This window comes from Bos indicus x Bos taurus, chromosome 7, assembly GCF_003369695.1.
Source record: "Bos indicus x Bos taurus breed Angus x Brahman F1 hybrid chromosome 7, Bos_hybrid_MaternalHap_v2.0, whole genome shotgun sequence".
Taxonomy (NCBI): Eukaryota; Metazoa; Chordata; class Mammalia; order Artiodactyla; family Bovidae; genus Bos; species Bos indicus x Bos taurus.
In genome coordinates this window covers 78815584-78841669 of record NC_040082.1, presented here as the reverse complement: position 1 = coordinate 78841669, position 26086 = coordinate 78815584, and the positions used below count along the sequence as shown (strand labels likewise).

The 26086-nt window shown below is 36.3% G+C and overlaps 1 protein-coding gene across 1 annotated transcript in view; it reads right to left on the bottom strand.

The window, feature by feature from the left end:
* Positions 1-10662: 10662 nt before the first annotated feature.
* Positions 10663-26086, bottom strand: part of SRFBP1 (serum response factor binding protein 1) — a 61586-nt gene continuing 46162 nt past the window's right edge. The window contains exons 5-8 of the mRNA XM_027546958.1: positions 20350-20431; positions 18672-19383; positions 17133-17170; positions 10663-11965 (exon numbers count right to left, since the gene is read on the bottom strand). Of these exons, the coding sequence (XP_027402759.1) occupies positions 11781-11965; positions 17133-17170; positions 18672-19383; positions 20350-20431 (1017 nt within the window). The 3' untranslated portion in view covers positions 10663-11780. The remainder of the gene's footprint in view (positions 11966-17132; positions 17171-18671; positions 19384-20349; positions 20432-26086) is intronic.

Genomic DNA, 26086 nt, shown 5'->3' with positions numbered 1-26086 from the left:
GTCCATTATCTCTTATTATTTGGGACTAGAAGTCATGGCTTTTTCATCTTTTTTTTTCTGCTTTTGAACTAACAGATTTTTGCTAAATCCCATTTTTCCCCCCCATCACCCTGTTAAGTCCAGAGTAACAATCAACACTCAATACCACCATTCCATTCTCCAGCCTCTCTCCTTAGTACTATGAGGTCAATAAACACGTCATCTACCTTTTAAGCAATTGCAAATAACCATTTAAAAAAATGTTTTGTCATTGCATGCACAAATCTCCAGTTTTATAGCCTTGGATTATTAGTTTCCATCTTGACTGTATAGTGGACCAATGCTAAGTATATTTTGGATTTTTGTCATAGGAACATTCTTTTTCTAAGAACAATTTCTGTATCAGAGTAATACTTGTACTACAAAAAAAATTCTCACTGGTTTTACACAAAGATGTTTGATAGAGGCTAACTTAAGTCAATTTGGCTTAAGTGGAGGGAAAGGTGGTAAGTATGATTTCCACAGTTATTGCGGTTCCCACATTGATGGTTATTTCTTCATCTTAAAAACAGGGTCCTCTACTGTCTCCCCAGGACTTGACACCTGAGGGTGAAAAGAAGGGTAGAAGATAGATGACAATTTCCTGGGGCAGATCTAGAAGTAGTTTATATAATTTTCACTCATATTCCAATAATTAATTCTTGTTACATGTCCCCAACCTAACTTCAGGAGAGGCTGAGAAACACAAATTCACTGTAACTAACTGGTGTGATTATTTAGCAGTTTGCCCATCAGGGTAAATTCCAGAAATATTAAGCTTGAAAGGTAAACAAAAACCCATAAAAGTTCTAGAGGAAAATGTAGTATAATTATTTAGAGATGTCAAGAACTCTAAAGGGTATGGGAATTCCATAGGTCTACACTGGGCACTCAGGAGAAAGACTGGGGACAGAGCAAAAACTTTTGTTGATGGTGCAGGCCTGAAAGAGGAGAGCTACTACTGAAGCAAGGACACAAATACCTACAAGATCCTTCTTCCTTACTGAGAAAAAAAGCCTTAAGCCACAATAAGGTCGTCAAACATTGTTAACCAGAACACAGGTACAAAGACTTGCTGTGGGCTGGGGAAGGGTAAAAGGAAAAATACGAAAAACAAGAAACAACTCTGCATCCCTGGGAAGGGTCAAGGCTTCACCCAGATCTCCTAACTTGGGAAGGAACAAGAAACTCCACCACAGATACAACGACTGTTTAACTGTCACAAGCAAAAGGGGCAGGATCACTGAGAAAGCCACAAACCCAAGATCCAGTCATGTTTAACTATGAAAACCAGAGAAAAAAAAATTTATAGTGTGAAAACTACAGAAAAACATTGAAGCATCAAGAGCTCAAACAGTTTTTTCCATGAGTTCTTTTTGAGGAATCTGCTAGAAAATGAACTTTATCCAACAAAAGATGACTGAGAAAACTTGAGCAATTTAGCTTTAACATACTTAATTGTAAATCTAAGCCTAAAATGAAGGTGGGGATAAGGGAACAATATGTTATATAATAATGCTCTATGTTATGTGTTGTATCTCCTAATGAAGTAAAAACAACAAAACTAAAAACTGGAAGAGAATGCAGATGGAAGGAGGAAAGTAGAATAAACCCATTAGTTGTGGTTTAGGCAACAAGTGAAACTTAAGAGATGTCACTGAAAATGGATAATACAGATTGTGAATTTAAAAAAAAAATACAGGACTAAAGGCATTAAATAAAGGTAGAAGCACAAAGATAACTACCAAAACGGAAATACTGGCTTTTCTAAACATCAAATTTAGGAATCTCTTTCTAAAAAAGAGAACATAGCAGACATTATGGAGAGGAACAAAATGAATATAATAATTATTGCCTGAGAGGATGAGAAGGTTGGACAGCATCAATGACTCAACGGACTTGAAAATGAGCAAACTCCAGGGACACAGTGAAGGTCAGGGAAGTCTAAAGCACTGCAGTTCATGGGGTTGCAGAGTTGGACTTGACTGAACAAAAATAGCATAACATAATCTGAAAGAGTTGAAAGCAATCATATTCATCTTATTAACAACTGTGAAAGGGTTTAATTTGATTATACAGAAAGATTTTCAAGCTGGCTCATAAAGGCTCAACAAAATGCTCTTTTCAAGAGACATATCTGAAACAGAATGATTCAGAAAGACTAAAAATCAAAGGATAGTCAAAGGTGTTTCAGACAAATGGAAACACAAAGAACACAGGGACAGCAAAATTGATATCAAAGTAGAAAGAAAGTAGCAGAGTAAGATTTTCTAACTATGATCCCAAATGTATATATAAAAATTAAAATAATAGTAAATACAGAGGAACCAGTACATCCGAATACATCAAATAAGTGATAGACAAACATGATGGAAACATGAATGACAAAAATCAAGACAACTGACAATGTATGGGGCTATTTTTAATAAAACTACATACACATTTACCTTCTAACCTAACAGTATTACTTCTAGGAACTTACTTCAAAGACACCCTCCAACAATATGAAAATACACAGTTGATTCATATTTTATTTGAAAATTGCTTGCAGTTGTAAAATATGAAAAATAACCAAAGGCTCATACATGGTGGTGGTGGTGGTGTAGTTGCTAAGTCGTGTCCGACTCTTGCGACCCCATGGACGAGCCTGCCAGACTCCTCTGTCCATGGGCTTCTCCAGGCAAGAATACTGGAGTGGGTTGCTATTCCCTTCTCCAAGACTCATACATAAGTGAGTGAATAAATAGATCTACTCAATGATGTGTGATGCTATTGCTATTCTGTAATGGCTTAAACAAAAATAAACATAATCTAATAGTTCTAAAGTCTGACATGGGTCTCAGTGGGCTAAAATCAGAGTTTCAGCAGGGCTGTGTTCCTCTTTAGAGGCACTCAGGTAGGGTCCTTCCCATGGCTCATTCAGGTTGTTAGCAGAATTCAGTTTTTTGAGGTGGTAGGCCTGAGATTCCCATTTTCTTCTTGATGTCAACGGAAGGCTTCTAGAAGCCACCAGCTTTCCTCAGGTTGTGATTCTTTCTCTGTCTTCAGAGCAAGCAACAGTGGATACAGCCCCTCTCACACACCTGGCCATGCTCCAGGTGCTGTGCACTACATCCTCAATACTTTTTTGTTCCTAGCAGTTTGAACCTCTTAATCCCCTTCACCTATCTTGCCCTTCCCCCACCTCTCTCCCCTTGGTAACCACTAGCCTGGTCTCCATATCTGTGTCCATTTCTATTCTGTTATATTCACTAGTTTTATTTTAAAGAAGGAAGACCTCTATGGACAGATCTGTAGAGATTTACAGAATATGTTGGGTTGGCCTTTGGTTTTTAACTAAAAATAAGACACATTTTTCATTTTCACCAAGAACTTTATTGAACAACACATTCACTATGTTGTTCCACTACCTTCTGGCATTTTTCAGGCAACTTTGTCATTCCATCATCCCAAAACTTTCTCTCTTTTTGAGCAAAGAACTATTCCAGGTGCCTTTTCAGTCTTCTAGGAAACGGAAGCTTTTTGCATTAAGAGAATTTTGTAAAGACTGAAATAACTGGACATGTGAAGGTGCAATGTCTGGTGAAAATGGTAGATGAATCAGAACTTCCCAGCCAGGCTTTAACAGTTTTTATCTGGTCATCAAAGAAATATGCAGTCTTATGGTAAGCTGATTATGCATTTTCTGTTGACTAATTCCAGACACTATTCTTTGAGTGCTTTCAGTTGGTCTAACTGGGAGCAATATTTGTTGGAAATAATCATTTGGTTTTCCAGAAGGTGCTCATAAGAGGACTCCCTTTCAATCACACCATATACACAACATCACCTTCTTTGGATAAAGTTTGGCCTTTGGTGTGGTTGGTGGTTCATTTTGCTTGCCGCAGGATCTCTTCTGTTCTACAACATTATACAGTATTCACTTTTCATCACTTATCACAATTTGTTTTAAAAACACAATATTTTCATTACTTTGAGGTAGAGAATTGCATGCAGAAATATAGTCAAGAAGGTTTTTTCACTTATGTGGAACCCAAATGTCAAAGAGATTAACTTGGCCAAGTTCGTGCAAATTATTTTCAACACTTGAGTTGGATATTCTGGGTATGTTGGCTATCTCCTGTGTGGTAAAATATTGATTATTCTCAATTAATGTCTATTTGATTGCTATCACTTCAACTGGTCTACCCGAAGACCATGGAAGATTTTTCAGCGAAAAATGTCCAGAATGAAACTTTGTAAACCATTTTTGACATGTCTGATCATTCACAGAACCTTCTTCATACACTGTACAAATCTTTTTCACATATTAGTTGTTTTCACCTTTCTTGAAATAATAAAGCATAATATGCCAAAAATGTTGCTTTCCCCATCTTCAATATTAAAATGGCTATACAAAAATTCACCAATTTTGATAAGTTTTTAATGCATGCTGATATGACAGCTGTCACAATATAATCTAACAAAATTGTTTTGAACAATGTTAAGGACAACTAAGCATTAACAAGAGCCATCTTATGGAAAAAAACAAATGAACTTTTGGACCAACCCAACATTTTTAAATGAAGAACGTGAACATGAAGTTGCTCAGTTGTGTCCGACTCTTTGCGACCCCATGGATACCAGGCTTCTCTGTCCATGGAATTTTTCTAGGCAGGAGTACTGGAGTGGGTTGCCATCTCCTTCTCCAGGGAATCTTCCCAACCCAGGGATCAAACCCAGGTCTCCTGCATTGTAGACAGACGCTTTACTGTCTGAGCCACCAGGGAACTCCTTTTTTAAATGAAGAAACCAAGGATTATACAAGCATCTAGAAAATTTCAATTTTTATGTAAGAAAGGGGAAATAAAAAATTAACATTTATTAGTCTGCAAATAAAAACACAGGAAGAATACACTAAGGATGAATGAGGCTGATTATCTACATGGGGAGGGAGGGCTTGGGGTGAAACGGAAATAAACAATTTGAAGAGCAGAGCTGCCACTTCTCTGAGTATACTGTTTTATGGAGCTCTTAACATACAGAACAATATTAACGTTTCACATACATAAAGAAAAAAGTAAATACAATTACCAAGGATATAGAAAATAATCCTTAAAATAAAATACAATCAGAAATATTTGAACTAAAATGCATTTCAAATGAAGTACTATATGGAAGGAAGAAGAGTGGGGGAAAAAATACACTAACCCAGGTAAAATGTTATTATTATTTTAAAAAAATGAGATATAATTCACATACAGTAATATGCATCCTTACAAAGCATACAATTCAGTGGATTTTTGTATATTCACAAAGTTGTGGAACCAACACTACAATATCCAATTTCAGAACACATCCAGTCCTTAAAGAAATGTCACATCCATTAACAGGCACTCCCTATTCCTCTCCCCCTCAGCCCTTCTCAGCCACTAACCTACTTTTGATCTCAATGGATTTACCTATTCCAGACATTTCACATAAACAGAACTCTAATTCATCCATGTCACAATATGTATCAATACTCCATTCTTTTTTAATGGCTCAATAATATGCCACTGCATGTATATACCATTTATCCAGTCATCAACGGATGGATATTTGGGTTCTTTCCTCTTTTTCTCTATTATGAATAATGCTCCCATGAACATTTGCATTCAATTTTTTTTCCTTTAAATATGTTTTCAATTCTCTTGGGGGTACACCACTATACTGGAAATGTGGGGTCATATTAGACTCTCATTATGCCTATATTAACACACTTGATGGTATCCCCATGGATCTTCAAGAGTCTACTAACTTTCATTATTTATTTTCAACTGATGAATTGTGAGCTTCAGTCAATCCTTCCTAACTGCTCAAATGTACTGTCGAACCCGTGTGTTGACATTTTTGTTTCAGTTATGTATTTTTCAATTTCTAAAATTTTTTCTTTCTTCTTTATAATTTCTATCTCATTACTTATATTCTCTATTTGATAAGAATAGTTCTCAAACTTTCTCTTAGACTTTTAGTATTGTTTCCTTTTGTTCACATTTAAAATAGCCTATTTGAAGTTTTTATCAAATAAATTCAAAGTCTGGGCCTATTTGGGACAGTTTGTATAGACTGTTTTTTTTCTCCTTGTATATGAGCCATATGCTGTGTATGTGTTACAACATTCTGTTGAAAACTAGACATTTTAAATAACAATGTATGTTGCAACTCTAAAAATCAGATATTCTCTTCTCCTTAGGGTTTGTTGTTGCTATTTTTTGTTGCTGTTTGTCTAGTGACTTTTCTTAACTATTTTTGTGAAATCTGTATTCTTTGTTGTATATGGCCACTAAAGTCTCTGCTTCATTTGCTTAGTGGTATGCTAATAACTGGACAAAGATTCCCTTAATGCCTGGAATTGATACTTCACTAACTTTGTTGAGAGCCTGTGTTGGGGTACACCTTCAACACTTGGCCAGGAAGTTGACAATTCCACACTAGCCATCACTTCCCGCTTATGTAGAACTCCCAAAGTCAACCAGAAGTGAGGGTTTAGGGCCTTCTCAACACTTTCCTGAACATGCACATAATCCTGTCATTCATATGACTTTCTTAATTCCAGGAAATACGTCAAAACTTATCAAAGTTCCCAAGGATAGTGAATTTTCCAGATTTCCTTTTAAACTGTTTGATTAACTTCTGTCTTTCCCAACTTATTCACTGCCTTGGGAAATTGTGATGTTAAACAATTGCCTCTAACTGATTTCAAAAAGTGATCTCAGAAAAAAGGCTTTTCACATTGGGCAAGCTCTTAGCCAAGTTAGTTAAAGACAGAATTGCCATGGGGTGTTCCAGTGAACTACCTTACTGGTCAAATAAAGATAATTCTCAGGGAATTTGAAAAAGTTCTGAAAAAGTTCCAACCTTCTTCTGGCTCCTCCAGTATCTGTCAGGCTGCAGGTTTTCATCATGATTGTGGGCTGCTGATTTTCAAGACACCATGGACTTGGGGAGTGGGGAATGAGAATAGAGCAAGTTAAAATGTCACAAAGATACTCTATCAAGTTTCAGCCATTTTTAATAAATAACAACCCTTAGTAAACTTTTGGTTAATTCTGCAGTTCTGAAAACGTCAATTCTGACACTATGAACAGCTTTCTCCACTGCTTTTAGAGGAGAAAGGTAATTCTTGGATGTCCTTAGTCAGCCATTTTTGCTAACAATATCCCAGATAACTTGCAAACTTAGTTTTGAAACCATATGCCCTCAGGCTAAAGAAAAAAGAACTTCAAACATAAATTAGTTTGGCTAATTTATTTAGCCAAATATACTTGTGTTTTGCAGAGGTATCAACCAGCAATTTTGAACTGAACTTCTGTGTACTCTGGGGCTGAGAAAATAAATATATTGTGGAAACTAAGAAACCACCTTCCTCACTACTACAGAAAGGACTTACATGCCAAAAAAACACAGGAAACAACTTGAAGGGGCTTCCACTAAGCAAAGTAAGGATAAACCAAGCATCGATATAAAGAACTTCTATTTCCTACCATTACAAAATAACAGGAATTAGATTTATTTTTCTATATTAAACTAGAAAACTGGACAAAACAGATGTGAAACAAAGGTTTCAGGCAATGGACAAAGAGCAGTACAGGATATTAATACCTGAGAGAAAACACAAATGAGTGCTCTAAGTGCACAGCTCACTGGTTGAAGAGTTTCCAAATTATAATGCAAGAGGAAGGGACATCAAAATAGCGCAATAGCTTTACTTAGGAGACAGTTCAAAGTTTAGGTAGGTTTATGTGACTAGAATTTGTGAGGCAAAAAAAAGAGGAAAGAGATGCACAGAGAGGAGGAAGCGCTCTGGAGGTCTATACAATGATTCCCTGAAATCAATCATATTAGACCGATCTGCATAAAGTATATAAAGAATCTAACAGGGCCAGGGGAAAAAAGTCACTAGACAAGAATTAGTGGAAACATCCTAACATAGGTCCAGGTACAGTCTGCTTTCACCAGACACAACAGAAAAATTTCCTAAGAGACAAAGAATTAGGCAGAGTTCTTAGAATGGTAATGCCTCAACAGTGGCACCAAATGAGCCCCAGACCAAGATTTCATAACCTTGGTACTGCTGAAATTCTGGGTGTGGTACTTATTTCTTGCATATATAATAGAATATTTAGCAGCATCCCTGGCCTATATCCACTAGATGCAACATTGTTCCCAGATGTGACACTCAAAGTATCTCTGCTGCTGCTGCTAAGTCACCTCAGTCCTGTCTGACTCTGTGTGACCCCAGACAGCAGCCCACCAGGCTGCCCTGTCCCTGGGATTCTTCAGGCAAGAACACTGGAGTGGGTTGCCATTTCCTTCTCCAGTGCATGAACGTGAAAAGTGAAAGTGAAGTCGCTCAGTCGTGTCCGACTCTTAGCGGCCCCATGGACTGCAGCCTACCAGGCTCCTCCATCCATGCGATTTTCCAGGCAAGAGTACTGGAGTGGGGTGCCATTGCCTTCTCCACAAAGTATCTCTAGGCAATGCCAAATATACCTTGTTGGTACAAACTGCCCCAAGAGAATGACTGCAGACAAGATCATTAAAACAGCTATTAATATTCCAGGAAGTAGAGAAAATCATAAACATGATACAAAGAAAAACAGAAATTTTAGTAAAATCAATAACAATGCACTACAGGGTTAAATGTAGAAGCAAAATGTATATAAACAATAGTACAAAAGCTTGGGGAGAAATGTGACATTTACTACAGTAAGGTGTTTGGATCGTATGTAAAGTAGTATAAATACTACTTGAGATGTATACTATAATAAATCTTATAATCCAATGATCGATAAAATGAATAAAAAATAGCCAATTAATAAAAAAATAATAGAAAAGGAGAAAAGTACCCATGAGATAATACTGAAATACATTTAAAAGCTCAACTAACAGGAAAAAAATGTAAGATTCTCCCTTATTCTAAAAAGCCATCTAGTAAGTATAGAAAAACAGTGAAATAAAAAAAATAATAATTTAAACCACTATAGCAATAATTATTTCAGGTTAAGAATTATGAATGAATGTTAAAACTAGTGCATGAAAGTTTCAAGACAGTTTCACACAGTCTCAAAGTATCTCCCCATAAGATAATTATTCATGACAAAGAGAAAATAGTAATCCTGCAGTGGAAAAACCATATAAATACCACTTAAAACAAGTAAGCAGAGTTAATATCACCAGTAAAGGCCCAGCCATATCAACATCATCACCTAACCTCAGATATGATGCAACAGGACAAATGCAACATTCTTTCTGCAACATTCCTGCCAAAAGTACATAACTTGAACATGAAAATGTGAATATTAGACAAGCCCAAATAAAAGCACACTGCAAAATAACTGATGTGCATTTTTGAAAAAGGTCAATGTCATGAAATCTTAAGACAGACTGAGGTACTTTTTCCAACCAAAGAGAGATAACTGAATGTAAGGTGACAACTGGATGTAAGGCTTGATGCTGGATTTTTCTGTTGCCATAAAAAGACACTGGGACAATTGGCAAAATCTTAACATTTGATAACTGAAGTGTGGTAATACAAAAGAACAAAGAATGACTTTGTTTTTAGAGAGAGGCTGTAAACAGCATAGAGAAAAAGAAGAAATGGTAAAAGGATGAGAGGAAGAGAGCAGATGGAGAGGGAGACAGGGATAAAATGAGGAAAAGAGAGATGAAGGGATAAAGATTATAAAAAAGGAAGGAGAGAAAGGGGAAAAGGGAGGAAAAAAGGAGGAGAGAAGGGAGTATGAGAGCCAAAGATAAAGTAGATACAGAAAAATGTTAATATTGGGGGAATTCGGGTGACGGATGCTGTGCAGTAAAGAACCTGGCCTTGCCCAAAGAGAGAAATGGCCTTTGCCTTCAGCTTCTTGAGGCACTCTATGTCATACCTGATAGGAGTGTCCTTGTTTAGAGCAGGGGTTGGCTGCACTACAAAAGACCTCATTTAGGATGAGCCTTCGGGTCATATGATATTATCAATCTATCTGAAACCATCACATGGGCAATCAACTGAGCATGTCTATATATGAAAGATACAATAAAAACTCTGGACACTAAAACTCCAGTGAGCTTTTCAGATTGGCAACACTGTACATATTGATGCAACGATGGTAATGCAACTTGAGGACAACAGAAACATTGCTTTTAGAACCCTCATGGACTTTGCCCTATGCATCTCTTCCCTTGGCTGGTTATAATCTGTACTCTTTACTTGTAATGAACTATCTGTTGTTGTTCAGTCACTGAACTGTATAATGAACTGTAACTAGGAATATAATAGGTTTTAGTGAGTTCTGCAAGCACATGTTTGAATCTGACAGTATTTGGGGAGCCCTCCCCTGCAATTTCCAAACCTGCAGTTGGTGTCAGAAGTGAGCAGTCTTGTGTGGCTTCTTTCTTCTAACTTTGTAGTCAAACCCTAACTCCTTGAAGTTAGGGTTAGAAGTGTTGGGTCGATGAATAGTGCGCTCAACCTCATGGTTTAGCTAAATCTGGGTAGGGACAGAAACATTATTTTTCAACTTTCTTAGAGTCGTTTTTCATAATTAAACTTTCAATTCAAATTAATTTCAATGTGACATAATTTTGTATGTAACTGTAAACAAACTTAAAAGAAAAAACAAATTTTGCATTTAACACAGCAAAAATAATTTTATTTCCGTATAACCTCTTGAATTCTACTGCTTTAGTTATCTAAACTCTTTAAGCATTTGAAAAAGATAAAAATGACTTTCCAGAGTTCCTGAATTCCTACCACCAGAAAGCTTTATTTCATCATTAATAGGATCAATGCATAAAAACATAGAATTTAGTTAGCATTACTTAGTTAACCAAGAACTTGAATTTCTCCCAGTAGCAAGAAGTGAAACATTTGAAGGGATTTTTAAAATTCTGTTTTCCCTTTAAATAACAGTACTATGAAATATAAAGCAGTCCCATCTTCAGTGAGTTATAACCTCTGCTTAGCTATCAGTGAAAATGCTTCTGTAATTATATCTCCTTCAGAATTTGCTCTTGTAAATTCCAAACCTATGATTCCTCAAAAACTGTTTCTATAAAGAACACATGTCTAGTATGTTATATATTTATGATTTTACACAAATTTTATATGCAGTAAAACCAATTTTTGGTTGGTTGCAACATTTGAACATGAATGCTGCCCAAATAACTAAACATAATTCAGAAATCCAAAAATTTCCTTGGAAACTATTTTAAACAGTCAAAAACTAAAAAATTACAAATAATTAAAACTATAATAAAAACTAATATTTACTTATATAACTTATTATCTGTATACCCATAATAAAAGTTATCATCTTAGTTTTGCTAACAAGAGTATCTTTCAGTAAAAATAGTCTGTTTTAAATAGCTACACTTTCCTCATATTTTTGCATTATTATTTTAAATATCACTCAACATTTATTTTCAAAGTAACGAAACACAGAGCTGACCTAGTGAAATACACTTCGTGATAAAACCAAATGAGAAAATGTGAGATAGCTATCATCTCAAAATTCTTTTATAGAGGGACAGCAGTCTAGACATATTTAAAATTAAGTATATACTTGATCAACAGAAGCTTAAACGTACATGAACACACATAAAAAAATAAAGACAAAATCAACTCATTTCTATAACCCATTCAGAGACTTACTTAAATATATATTTTAATAATGAGCTAGTTTAAAAAATAAGAAGAAAATCAAATTTAGACAGAGAAGTTAACAAAAATATAGTACTGATCAATCATCAAAAGTAATTTTTTTCCCCTGAAACACAGCAATTTTGGATTGCTGTTCTTTTCGCCGCCGGCTTGCTTCCCATGAAGGATGAAGAGGCAGCTGTGATTTCTGTTTTGTATTTTCAAATCCTCTTTGTGCTTTCTTATTAAACTGATTCTTGTTCTGAGGTTCAATGTGCTGAAAATCTGTAGGAGAAAACAAAATTAATGAAAACTAAGTCTACACATAAATAGCATAGAAGACAAAAACATTTTATCTTCTCAAACCAGTATTTAAGGAAGAAATTTAGTTTTACTTACGTAGAATACCTCATACTGTTAAAAAATCTAAGTCCTACTGGGAACTTTGAACTTGAAATACACATATGGCCAGTGATTTTGGGACACATGCTTTCTGTTGTCAATAAATGTTTGTTGCATGCCTCCTAGTATATGCTGTTCTATCTTTTTACATTGACATTAAGGAAACAGTCCAGACAACACATAAGGAAACAAAATTTTAAAAGTGGAGTATTTTGTATTTTTAAAGGAATATGATTCATTGGCATATGATATCTGTGTGTGGAGCAATGCAGCCAGAAAACTCACATGTTTTAACTAAAATATTGAATTCAACAGTGTGGATAAGTGAGCTGTTTAAAGGGCTATTAATTGATTCCACTCCCTTCTGTTACTGAACAAAAAATTTGTGACTGCAAGGTAACTGCTATATCTACTCAAATTTAAGACACTGTTCTTTTTGACCATAATATAAGTTATCCACCAAATATGAGGGTGGCAATTTGTAATCTAGCTCTTACCTCTTTCATTATGAGAAACTTCTATTACATTATTTTGAACAAAGTACTGGGAGACATACGGGCCTGGATGGACTGAATCAATGCACATTTATAGGATCAGAAAGACAAGGCAAAAAATTTAATACCGATTTACTAATCAGTCCTAGGGGTGCATAATTTCTCCACTGCTAGTTAGCCATCATTGTCAAGAAGCCTTTTAAAGATCTTAAAAAGTGTCATAATGTTATTGAAACAAGTGTACAATTGGGATAAATTTCCAAAGATCACTGCACACAGATTCAAAACATCCCATATCTTGTACAAATCACATGTGCTCTAGAAATCTGTTATAATACTCCAAGAGTGCCTATAGTGATAAAGAGTGAAGAATGAAAATGTTAAATGAAACCATTTCATGTAACTTAAAATTTGAATAAGATAGTATTTCTAAACTGGTATGTATTTTAATAACTATGTAAGGCATACTTGGATGTGAAAATAAATGGATAAATTAAATATCATAAATTTATAAGCTAAGTAGAAACAAAAACACGTTCTACTTATGCCTTCTCATTAGGAAGATGTGGGAATTTTTTAATTTGCAGCTATTCCGTATTTGTGAATATAAGGCCACGTATTTCCCAATGACTTTATACAGTCATTAAAATAACATAAAAATGTGGCATGGGTTTTGCAGTTCTGTAGTAGGTAGTATGGCACCCCACTCCAGTACTCTTGCCTGGAAAATCCCATGGATGGAGGAGCCTGGTGGGCTGCAGTCCATGGGGTCGCTAAGAGTCGGACATGACGAGCGACTTCACTTTCACTTTTCACTTTCATGCATTGGAGAAGGAAATGGCAACCCACTCCAGTGTTCTTGCCTGGAGAATCCCAGGGATGGGGGAGCCTGGTGGGCTGCTGTCTATGGGGTCGCACAGAGTCAGACACGACTGAAGTGACTTAGCAGCAGCAGCAGCAGTAGGTAGTAAGGAAATGATATCTAAGGCTGCAAGTGAGTATCCTATGTGTCACAAGTGAGCATCCTATGTGTGAGTATCCTATTTGTTAGTGAGTATCCTATGTGTTAGGAAAAAGTAAAACTGTTGTTAGTTAAAACTTGGGAAGCAGGCTACATGCTTATGGAACTGCAGCACAAGGTTAAGTGTCTGGAAAGAATAAAAAGATTAGTGTACTGATGGCTCTTTGGCAAAGTACTAAAAAGAAAAAGAGAACAGTTCAAAAAAAACTGGCCAGTTCACAGGCAGATACAAAAGGGAAAAGAGGGTACAGATATTGGGCATTTAAGGTTTAGAAAAGCCTTTGGACTCCAAACTGTGAGAGATAAGACTGAGAAAGATTTTAAGCAGTAATGACCTACAGAGATGTAGCCCTGTAGCAGAGCTAAGAGTAAAGGTATGGCTCTCTCATGAATGCAAAGAAGAGAAGCAGAAGGCAAAGGAGAAAAGGAAAGATATACCCATTTGAAGCCAGAGCTCCAAAGAATAGCATGGAGAGATAAGAAAACCATCCTCAGTGATTCATGCAAAGAAATAGAGGAAAACAACAGAATGGAAAAGGCTAGAGATCTCATCAAGAAAATTAAAGATACCAAGGGAACATTTAATGCAAAGATGGGCACAATAAAGGACAGAAACAGTATGGACCTAACAGAAGCACAAGATACTAAAGAAGAGGTGGCAAGAATACACAGAAGAACTGTACAAAAAAAATCTTCATGACCCAGATAACCGCAATGGTGTGATCATTGACCGAGACCCAGATATCCTGGAATGCGAAATCAAGTGGGCCTTAGGAAACATCACTACGAACAAAGCTAGTGGAGGTGATGGAATTCCAGTTGAGCTATTTCAAATCCTAAAAGATGATGCTGTGGAAGTGCTGCACTCAATATGTCAGCAAGTTTGGAAAACTCAGCAATGGTCACAAGACTGGAAAAGGTCAGTTTTCATTCCAATCCCAAAGAAAGGCAATGACAAAGAATGCTCAAACTACCGCACAATTGCACTCATCTCACATGCTAGTAAAGTAACGCTCAAAATTCTTCAAGCCAGGCTTCAGCAATACGTGAACCATGAACTTCCAGATGTTCAAGCTGGTTTTAGAAAAGGCAGAGGAATCAGAGATCAAACTGCCAACATCCATCGGATCATGACAAAACCAATGAATTCCAGAAAAACATCTGCTTTATTGACTACACTAAAGCCTGACTGTGTGGATCACAACAAACTGTGGAAAATTCTTCAAGAGATGGGAATACCAGATCAGCTTGCCTGCCTCCTGAGAAATCTGTATGCAGGTCAAGAAGCAACTGTTAGAAATGGACATGGAACAACAGTCAGTCAGTCAGTTCAGTCGCTCAGTGGTTTCCGACTCTTCGCGACCCCATGAATCGCAGCACTCCAGGCCTCTCTGTCCATCACCAACTCCCGGAGTTCACCCAGACCCACGTCCATCGAGTCAGTGATGCCATCCAGCAATCTCATCCTCTGTCGTCCCCTTCTCCTGCCCCCAATCCCTCCCAGCATCAGAGTCTTTTCCAATGAGTCAGCTCTTCGCATGAGGTGGCCAAAGTACTGGAGTTTCAGCTTCAGCATCATTCCCTCCAAAGAAATCCCAGGGCTGATCTCCTTCAGAATGGACTGGTTGGATCTCCTTGCAGTCCAAGGGACTCTCAAGAGTCTTCTGTTCTCCAACACCACAGTTCAAAAGCATCAATTCTTTGGCGCTCAGCCTTCTTCACAGTCCAACTCTCACATCCATACATGACCACTGGAAAAACCATAGCCTTGACTAGACGGACCTTTGTTGGCAAAGTAATGTCTCTGCTTTTGAATATGCTATCTAGGTTGGTTATAACTTTCCTTCCAAGGAGTAAGCATCTTTTAATTTCATGGCTGCAGTCACCATCTGCAGTGATTTTGGAGCCCCCAAAAATAAAGTCTGACAGTGTTTCCACTGTTTCCCCAGACTGGCTACAAATCAGGAAAGGAGTACGTCAAGGCTGTATATTGTCACCCTAGTATTTCAACTCATAGGCAGAGTACATCATGTGAAATGCTAGGCTGGATGAAGCACAAGCTGGAATCAAGATTGCGGGGAGAAGTATCAATAACCTCAGATATGCAGGTGACACCACCCTTATGGCAGAAAGTGAAGAAGAACTAAAAAGCCTCTTGATGAAAGTGAAACAGAAGAGTGAAAAAGTTGGCTTAAAGCTCAACATTCAGAAAACGAAGATCATGGCATCTGGTCCCATCACTTCATGGCAAATAGATGGGGAAACAATGGAAACAGCAAGAGAGTTTATTTTGGGGGTTCCAAAATCACTGCAGATGGTGACTGCAGCCATGAAATTAAAAGACGCTTGCAAAAGCGTCTGCCTACAATGCAGGAGACCTGGGTTCGATTCCTGGGTCAGGAAGATCCCCAAGGAAATGGCAACCCACTCCAGTACTCTTGCCTGGATAATCCCATGGGTGGAGAAGCCTGGTGGGCTACAGTCCATGGGGTCGCAAAGAGTCAGACATGACTGAGTGACTTCACTTTACTTCACTTGCTCCTTGGAAGAAAAGCTATGACCAACCTAGACAGCGTATTAAAAAGCAGAGACATTACTTTGCCAATAAAGGTCCATATATTCAAAGCGATGGTTCTTCCAGTCATCATGTATGGTTGTTAGAGTTGGACTATAAAGAAAGCTGAGTGCTGAAGAATTGACGCTTTTCAACTGTGGTGTTGGCAAAGACTCTTGAGAGTCCCTTGGACTGTAAGGAGATCCAGTCCATCTTAAAAGAAATCAATCTTGAATATTTATTGGAAAGACTGTTGCTGAAGGTGAAACTCCAATACTTTGGCTACCTGATGCAAAGAACTGACTCATTAGAAAAGACCCTGATGCTGGGAAAGATTGAAGGCGGGAGAAGGGGATGACAGAGGATGAGATGATTGGATGGCATCACCAACTCAATGGACATGAGTTTGAGTAAACTCCGGGAAGTTGCTGATGGACAGGGAGGCCTGGGGTGCTGCAGTCCATGGGGCCGCAAAGAGTCAGACTTGACTAAGTGACTGAACTGAACTGAAATCAAACAGACTCAATATTACTGATAAGTTCTGTCTGTATCTTTCCTACTGGCAGAACATAGAGAGTTAAAAAAACCACCTAATATAAAAAAACAAAAAACTATACTGATAATTACAAGATGCTCTATTTTCATTTCTGTGGGCACAGAATTTATTCAGACTACTAAGCAACCAGGCTTCTCTGGTGGCTCAGTGGTTAAGAATCAGGAGACACAGGTTCAGTCCCTGGCTCGGGAAGATCCCCTCGAGAAGGAAACGGCAACCCACTCTAGTATTCTTGCCTGGGAAATCCCATGGACAGAGGAGCCTGGCAGGCTACAGTCCACAGGGTCACAAAAGACTCAGACAGAAAAGTCTCAGACACGACTTCATGACTAAATAACAAGTAAGCAACCAGAGTTTTTCTTCTTTCCTCTTTGGAAAGGAACTGCTCAACTGTATGTGGAAGTCAGGTAGTTATTAGTACATACCCATGGTTTTGCTTCTTGGAACCTGTTCTCTGTGATTTCTAAAAGAAGAAAAACACCATTAGGATATTTAATATTGAAACAAATCTTCTGACTTTAAGAAGACAACATAATAAGAATGTTGATAAAACTCACTTTAAAAACTATCATGCTCCTTTACCTCCCCCACTAGAAACAATTAAAAAATTATGAAAACCCCATGTTTTAGCTACATCAAAGGTTTGTTAGATCCCAATATCACTATGGGCTTCCTAGATGGCACTAGTAAAGGTGGTGAAGAATCCACCTGCCAATGCAGGAGATGCAAGAGAAATGCATTTGATCCTTGGGTTGGAAGATCCTCTGGAGTAGGGATTAGCAGCCCCGTTTAGTATTCTTGCCTGGAGAATCCCATGGACAGCGGATGCCGATGGGCTACAGTCCATAGGGTCACAGAGTCAGACGTGACTGAGCGACTGAGCACAGTATCACTACAGAAGTATGTAGGAATCTTTCTCTCAACATCCTTATCGTGACTTTTGGCTATAAAATATCCTGTCTTGGTTACCTTGGATGCTTGAGAACTATCTAGACAAAGAATTTCAAAAATTTTCTTACTGGAACAATGAATCACATGTAACAAAAAGTAAGTTAACAATATTGGGGAAAAGAAAGGGATAGTGGTGTGTAATTTTCAAGTGAGGAAAAAAAATAAATCTTTCGAAGGCAGAGTTGGGAGCTACAAGGACTAATTTAATAATTTTCAAGGCTTCAAAGATGGTTTATGGGTCTTTTCCATACTCTTACTTTCTGGGAAAATTTCAACATCACTTTTTTTGTTTTATTAAAAATTATGCCTAACCTATTTATTATAGAAAAAGTTTACTGAAGAAGATAGCTAACCATGATTTTTATTCTAAAATGTAAAGATACCGCCTAACATTAGAATTACAAATGAAATTAAACCTATTGATTTACAACAAAACAGCTGAAAAAAACAGTGATTACAGAAGGGATAAGGATGACCACCTAGTATAAGCACCACCAAATAGAAAGCAGTCTGGAGATACTTGGTGTTAGGGCAAGCAAGCAGCCTTATATACTGAAACAGGAAAATGTATAAAACAATTGTTTTACAATAATGCTCTAGGTCAACAAGAGAAAAAACAAAACAAAACAAAAATTCACCAGTCTTTTCAGAAAGTTCTGTTTAGAAAGTGAAATACATGAGACATTTTCCAAAGTTTTCACCAAAAGTTAACTCAAAAGTTTCAAAACTTCAATAAGTGAAGGAATAAACTTAAATTAGCTAGATATTAAATTAGATAAATTATTTATCTATCTCATTTTCTGATGAGGCTGGAAGAATTTGGCTTTATCATACGTATATTTGAATATATTACTCCAATATAAAGTTGGAGACGGCCAAGTCTAAAGACAAATTCTGTACAAACTAGAATTATGTATGAGAGATAGCCATGTCAATGTCAGGGTGTGTAGCTATTTCATACCTTTCACAAATTAAGAATTAATAATTATTTCAGAATGAAAAAATATTCTTACCTTTCAAGGCTCTTAGATCCAGATAAAGACTGGAAAAACACTGATTCAAACCTCCTTGCCTCTGTACGTGGCTTGTTTTTATCATTTTGTAAATTTTGATGGGTTTCAAGTATACCTTCTTCAAGCAACAAGTTTTTGGGGGGGTTTTGTTCCTTATCTGAAAAACGACAACTACTTTCCTTCTTTCGTGCCCGTTTGACTTTCCCAATGAAGAAGTCATCACCACTATCACTATCCTCAGACATGGAAGACTGTTTGTAAAACCTTTCTTCTGTGCTATCATCAAAATATTCCTTCTCTTCTTCATATAATTCTTCTCCATCACTGTCAACATCAAGTGAGCTACTGGACTCTTTCATTTTTTTGGTTTTACTTAATGCTTTCATTTTGGGGTCAGAAGGTGTCTTCTGGGATGCTGAGGAAGCTGGAGAATCTTTTCCGGAAGGCTTTGATAGAGAATTTGGGACATCCATTGCTTTGGGTCCATGATCCATCTTGGCTATTTTTTCTTTTGAATTATTTATCGGTTTCTTTGCCAATATTTTGGCTTCCTTCTCTTTTTGTTCACGGATAATAGTTCCTTCATGCTGTAACTTGCTGGCATCATCATTTGAACACAAAGTGTCCTTGGAATGATTTTCTTCTGAAGCACTGTTTGATGACTTAACTTCAACAACATTTTGTCTTGCATCTTTAAAGGATTTGACAGCAGCTGCAAGAGAAACAGCACATGACTTGTTTCAGCACTGAAACAAATAATAAAAAACATCACTGTTTTAGTACCATATTTCTTAAATTATTTGGAAATACTTAACAGAATGATTGGAATTTAAATTACATATATATAATAGGTGCAAATTCACAAAGAACTCTATTAACTTTTAGAAAACCACAACACTTATGAAATGCTCAGAGATATCCATTTTAAATCTCTAAAATTAAATTTATTCTTCCATATATGATGTTAAAAACAGTAAAAACTTCACTGAATATAAATGAATAAAATTTTGCAACTTTAATTTCTATAGCAATAATGTATTAATACAATTTCAGGGTACTATAAATTGTGCTTTCAGGCATAAAAATAATTATCTTCTAATCTGTGTCAGAAGCATTTAGTTCTTTCATTGTATTTTATAATATACAAACATAAATAAAAATTATGTGACTGAATGGCAAGGTAAGTAATAATGTGAATTACATCAATATTTAGAAAGGGCTTGGTGGCTCAGTTGGTAAAAAAATCTGCCTGCAATGTGGGAGACATGGGTTCAATCCCTGGGTTGGAAAGATCCTCTAGAGGAGGGCATAGCAACCCACTTCAGGATTCTTGCCTTGAGAATCTCCATGGACAGAGGAACCTGGCAGGCTACAGTCCATGGGGTTGGAGAGTTGGACACAACTGAGTGACTAAGCACAGCAAAATATTTAGAAAGTCAGTTGTATTTAATATTACCATGAGTATTATCTATTTTAAGAATTTATAAAATTTAGAAAAAACACAATTTTTTAGATATAAAAAAATTTTCAGGTTGTTTCCTACATTTGGAAGCATTTGAAAAGACATTTATAATGTAAAAGATCCTCAAAAGTTAAAAAAAAATCATAAAAGTAAATAAATGAATGGCCATTTATTCAAATTATTTACTGAAAATGGCTTAAGTCATTTAATTCATACCTTTCAGCACATCTATTTTTTTCTTCAGAAGAGGGTGCACTGCTAGTCTAGCAATTGCTCTTTCAGCAGCAGTCGAATCAGGCTGCAAATTGAAATAATAAACACATGGGAATAAAAACTAACATTACTAAGAAGTGAATAAAATGCAACTCATAATTTTTAAAAGTTAAGAGTTAGGGAACAGAAATTTGTTAATATTCTAACTAGGTAACTCACCTATATAATGCATTCTAAAGATAACATGCTGAAAAAAATACTACTGTTCTTGACAGTTATAATTATGTAATCAATTAACAAATATTCTTTGAGTAATTAATATTGTTCCAGAATTGTGGTAGGCATCATGTGTGATATTTTAAAAAATGTAATATAGATCCTGCAGTCAAAGAGTTTAAAAATCTAGTATAGAATACTAAAATAACATGAACGAATCAAGTAACATATTAGTACTAAGCTGGGTGATAATCCATGACTAATATAACGCCTGAAGTTCCATTTACTAGAGACCTAAAGTTACCAAATACTATATATTTTTATGTTGAATGACTAATACCACTATTTCATTCTCAGAACTTTTCACCAGTGCCTGGCTTATAGCCAACACTTTGTAGATGTTTGATGATGACCGAATGGGATTATATACATATAATGATATGTGTGTGTGTGTGTATGTGTACACACATACACAAACATACAGACACACACATACATAGTATTTATTCATTGAGAAAATTCATAGTTCAGACTACTTTAAATAAATATTATCTGTGGTTGAAACTTCCAAATTTCTACCTCAAGCTCTAACTTGATCTCCAGACTCATATATCCAACTACCTACTTGACATGTTAAAAGAAAATTCTGTGATTTTCTCCTGAAACTTTAAACCTTTTCCCATCTTATTAGATATAAGTTTAATTTTTCTGTTGGTTAAGGGTTAAAACTCATGATTCTTCCATTACGTTTCTCCTTTTTTCACAGCTCACAATAAATCCTTCAGCAAATCCTGTGATTTCATCTGCAAAATCTATCCAGAACCAGTCACTAATCACCATTTCTACTTACTTCCTTTGACCAAATCACCAACACCTCTCACCTGGACCAAAGCAATAAGCCCATAACTAGTCATTCTCCATTGGCTTTTGTTCTTCCACAGACTGTTTTCCATATAGCAGTTACAGTGAAGTTTAAATGTAACCAGATCATGCTACTTCCTTATGGGTTCTTTTGAAAGCTTTACTGCCTTCTGATGCTTAAGCTATCCTTTGCAAGTTCTTCTCTACTTGGCTGATCATTTCATTGTATTCAGGTCTCTGCTCAAATGTTATCTGAATTAACACAACACTTTTCATCACCATTTACTTCACATCACAAGAGGCAGGGACTCTGTCTTCCACATTCCTGTAGACCTAGTGCCTAAAACAATAACTGATAATAGTTGGTATTCAATAAACACTCCCTGAAGCATGTAAAAATTTCACTAGTGTGTGAGAGCAGAGCTATCAGCTTTAAACATCTTTATATTTACCCTATTGTTAATAGCCCAATAAGGCTATTTTTCCTCCCAGTCATAAACACAGATGAGTACCTAAGCGAAAGCAAGATAGTAGCTTGAAATCTATTCTGTATGGAGAATTTATCTAGGTAAAAATCACTCAGAAAACAACTTTAGACCTGATGCAAATCCTGTGCTAGGATCACTTGCTGCCTAATTACGGTTTTTATCTTGGGTCAAATGGTATTATCCTCAAGTTTGATACCTAACAAGAAACTGCAAACGTGATCCTAGTTGGAAATAGGAACAAGGGCATTGCAGATATAATTAAGAGGACAGCATACTGGTTTAGGATGGGGCTTAAATCTATTATGACTGGTGTCCCTATAAGGAAGACACGTGGATACAGAGACACAGTAGACAGCAAGAGAATAACACTGAAGTAAAGGTTGGAGGTAGCCTCCCACAAGCCAAGCTGGAAGAAGCTACTGGCTCCACTAAAATGAGGAAGGAAACAAAAAGAGTGAGGAAGGCATGGATATGAGAAATAGGAAATTCAGGCCAAAGAAATGCCCAGGATGGTGACAGGGGATTTAGATTTATATTTAGAATACCTAGTGTTACTAAATATCTTGAGAAGAGATTTCAAAAACCAATGAGGAATTTGGTTTTACATAGAGTACACAATCAACAAAATAAGCATAATAATTATAAACTATAAGTAGAAATATTATACAGAAAAACAAAAGTAATAAACATTCACTAAATGACTCATAGCCAAAGTAACATAATCACTAAATGTTCACCTCATCTAAATCTGACCCAAGCATATTAGGAAGACAGAAGAGATAAAGAGGGTACATATATGACACAGAGGCTGAAGGAGGAAAGAGATCTAAATCCTTGTAAACCACAGCAGGAAGTCAATAGCTAGTGCTTAAATGTATTAATATAAACATATTGATGTGGGGGTAAATTCCATAAGAATCAACTGTAACTGAAGGTGGGGGATGACCAATAGAGAACTGTCATTTCTCTCTCTCTCTCTCTCTCTCTCTCTCACACACACACACACACACACAAATCTTGTAGAAGTATTTGATTTTCAAAATCATTGGCTGGCAAACTAACTCATGTGCCAGTTTCTCACCTGCTATCTGCTTTTAAAAATAAAGTTTTATTGGAACATAAAACCAAATTCATTCATCTATGGCTGCACTATGTCACCGTTGTATTGTTCAGTAGTTGTGACAAAGACTGTAAGGCCTAGAAAGCCTAAAATATTTACAATATGGTCCTTTATGGAAAGAGTTAATGTCGCTCTATATTACATGCAAGAAGAATCTTCAGCGGGGATCAACCAAAAACTGATGAAAACAGAAAAAACATTTTTTTTTAAAGTGAGCTCATGATGTCTAAAACTTGAATTTAAAACAAAAACACTGCCCTGACAGTTTTGCTGCCAAATTGAGGCAATGGGTTATAGCCCTAAATGCAGTAAATGTGCTTCCTGAACTGTGATATACTAAGATATTCTGGCTTAGTAGAAACAATTTGGTGTTCAATGCAGAGGCACTATTCTTAATCCTCAGGACTGCTGCTGCTGCTGCTAAGCTGCTTCAGTCGTGTCCGACTCTGTTTGACCCCATAGATGGCAGGCCACCAGGCTCCCCCGTCCCTGGGATTCTCCAGCCAAGAACATTGGAGTGGGTTGCCATTTCCTTCTCCAATGCATGAAAGTGCAAAGTGAAAGTGAAGTCGCTCAGTCGTGTCCAACTCTTAGTGACCCTATGGACTGCTGCCTACCAGGCTCCTCCGTCCATGGGATTTTCCAGGCAGGAGTACTGGAGTGGGGTGCAAATTACATTTTCCCTGGGTAGCTACTAAAAATTCAATTCACTTAAAAGAAAATTCCTGATGATATATGAACAACTGTATCTGTAAAGCAGAAAAACTAGAAAGTAACTATTTTTATCATGTGAGTTAATTTCACATGTTTTAGATAAGAAGTTCTGGGAATCCAAAATAGATTTTGACTAATGTATTCATGTATAATTGTTCAAAGCTATATTTATTACTGTTTCCAAATCTCTGTTTTGACAACTTGCAAAGAGTTTTAACGACCTGGGCGTTTTTCTTTCCAGAGCTAGCTGCATCTTTCCAGTTAGTCAGAAAAAGTTTAAAAGAACAGTGGTAGTACATGCATATCGAGTGTAGACACTAAGTAACACCACCTTGATAAAAATCACTTTACTTTGAATTTACTTAGCAATGCTACTTCTGTTCTCTGGAAAATATCTCAGAGTAATCTAACTTAGTGATCCAATTTCAGTAAATTTTATTTAAATTAAAAAAGAGCCCTAGAATATGATTTAAAATTGTATAATTACATATGACTTCTAATAAATGAAGAGTTATTCTTATTTGTTACATATTGTTTAACTGTATTTTTACGCTGCAACCTTTGCGGTGGACTTATTTGGGAAGAATACCAGGTTATTAAGAAGTGAGATTGAGTAAAAAAGAGTCATTGTATTCCATAATCCTAGGGTTGGCATTCACACTAGTTGTCACAATTGGAGTTATACAGTATATTGCTTATGCACCCAAATGTAAACGGTGAATTCAAACAAAAACATTAAGGCTCGAGTCGACAAGTTACACGGGTCTATAAAACTAAGTAGTTACTAATCAGGTATGATTACATAACAATAAGTAGAATTACCTATATCACAGCTTTAGGTTTTGTGATTATATGCAATTTGTGTTTTTAAAGAAAACAATGATATCAGCAAATAAAATTTTTATTATTCTTCTGAAAGTACACTGTTGATGAGTAATTACTTTAAAATAAAGATATATAATGAATTCTCATTCTTTGTGCTTCCTAGCAAACAGCTAGTGTGTGATGACAAGCGCTGGTGGCTCAGATGGTAAAGAATGCAATGTGGGAGAGCCAGGTTCGCTCCCTGGGTCAGGAAGATTCCCTGGAGAAGGGCATGGCAACCCACTCCAGTATTCTTGCCTGGAGAATTTCATGGACAGAGGAAGCTGGCTTGTTGAGGCAGTGTCCAGTACTATAAGGCAGTGTCCATGTCCTTAACAGTAGCTAGGAGAAACAGTACTCCATTGGTAGGAATACAATTCTGCTTAAAAAAACATAAGGAGACGAATGAGTTTCTCTAATGGTTTCTCTAATCAATGGTTTCTCTAATGCCAATCCTTTCAAACTCTTTCAGAAAAAAAAAATGAAGGGAGAACATTATTAAAGTACCAAAATTCAGCAACCACCACCCTGATCAGTCAGCAGTCATAAATTTCAAGGTAAGACCCTCCACCAGCAAAAAGAATACAACTTGCTGAAGACTCAGATGATGGCTAGTACTTTTCGGCAATGAAGTATTTTTAAATAAAGGTATGTACATTTTTTAGACATAATGCTATTATACACTTCATCGTCTACAGTAGTGCAAACATGACTTTTACATGCACTGGGAAACCAAAAATTTGTGTACTCTTTTATTGTGGTTATTTGCTTTACTGAGGTGGTCTGAAATTGAACACCCAATATCCTCAATGTATGCCAGCAGTTCTTAAAATGTTTGATTTGGATAAAGTCTTAGTTAAAAATATCAAATTTTATATATTAGAGCAAACATTTAAATAAATTCATAAAATTCTCTAAGTAAAAAATTGTCAAATTTAACACTTTAAACTTTTCTTTAACTTTATTCTTAAGAAAGCAATTAGAAAGCATTTATTTAATTTTTTAAGTTCAAATTTTAACAAGAGATTAAAGAAGTAAACAGAATAGAGATCACAGATTTTATCAACAATTTAATTAACAGTATTGACTTGATTTCAAGACCACTTAGCCAGTTAGGAACAAGTGAGAACTCAAAGTCAGGTTTCTAAATTCAATCTAGTATTCTCAACAAGCTTTTCTCTCAACTATTTCAAATTGGGTCATTTTGTGACCCAATTCCAAGACACCCTCAAATCTTTTTGTAAAGAAATTAAATATAAACGTAAAAACAAAAAGAGGCTTATTAATCAAGTGGGCTAAGTTCATACCTTTGGCAGTGTTTGGGGTCTGTGCTGCAATAAGAGATGTCTACATTTTCCTTAAGGCACTGAGGTTAAGTGTAGGAACTCACAAGAGTAAGTACAACAGTCCCTGAAATAAGGGACTTCCAATTCTTTATCTAACTTCCTTACTTCTTTCCCATCCCTTTTCCTTCCTC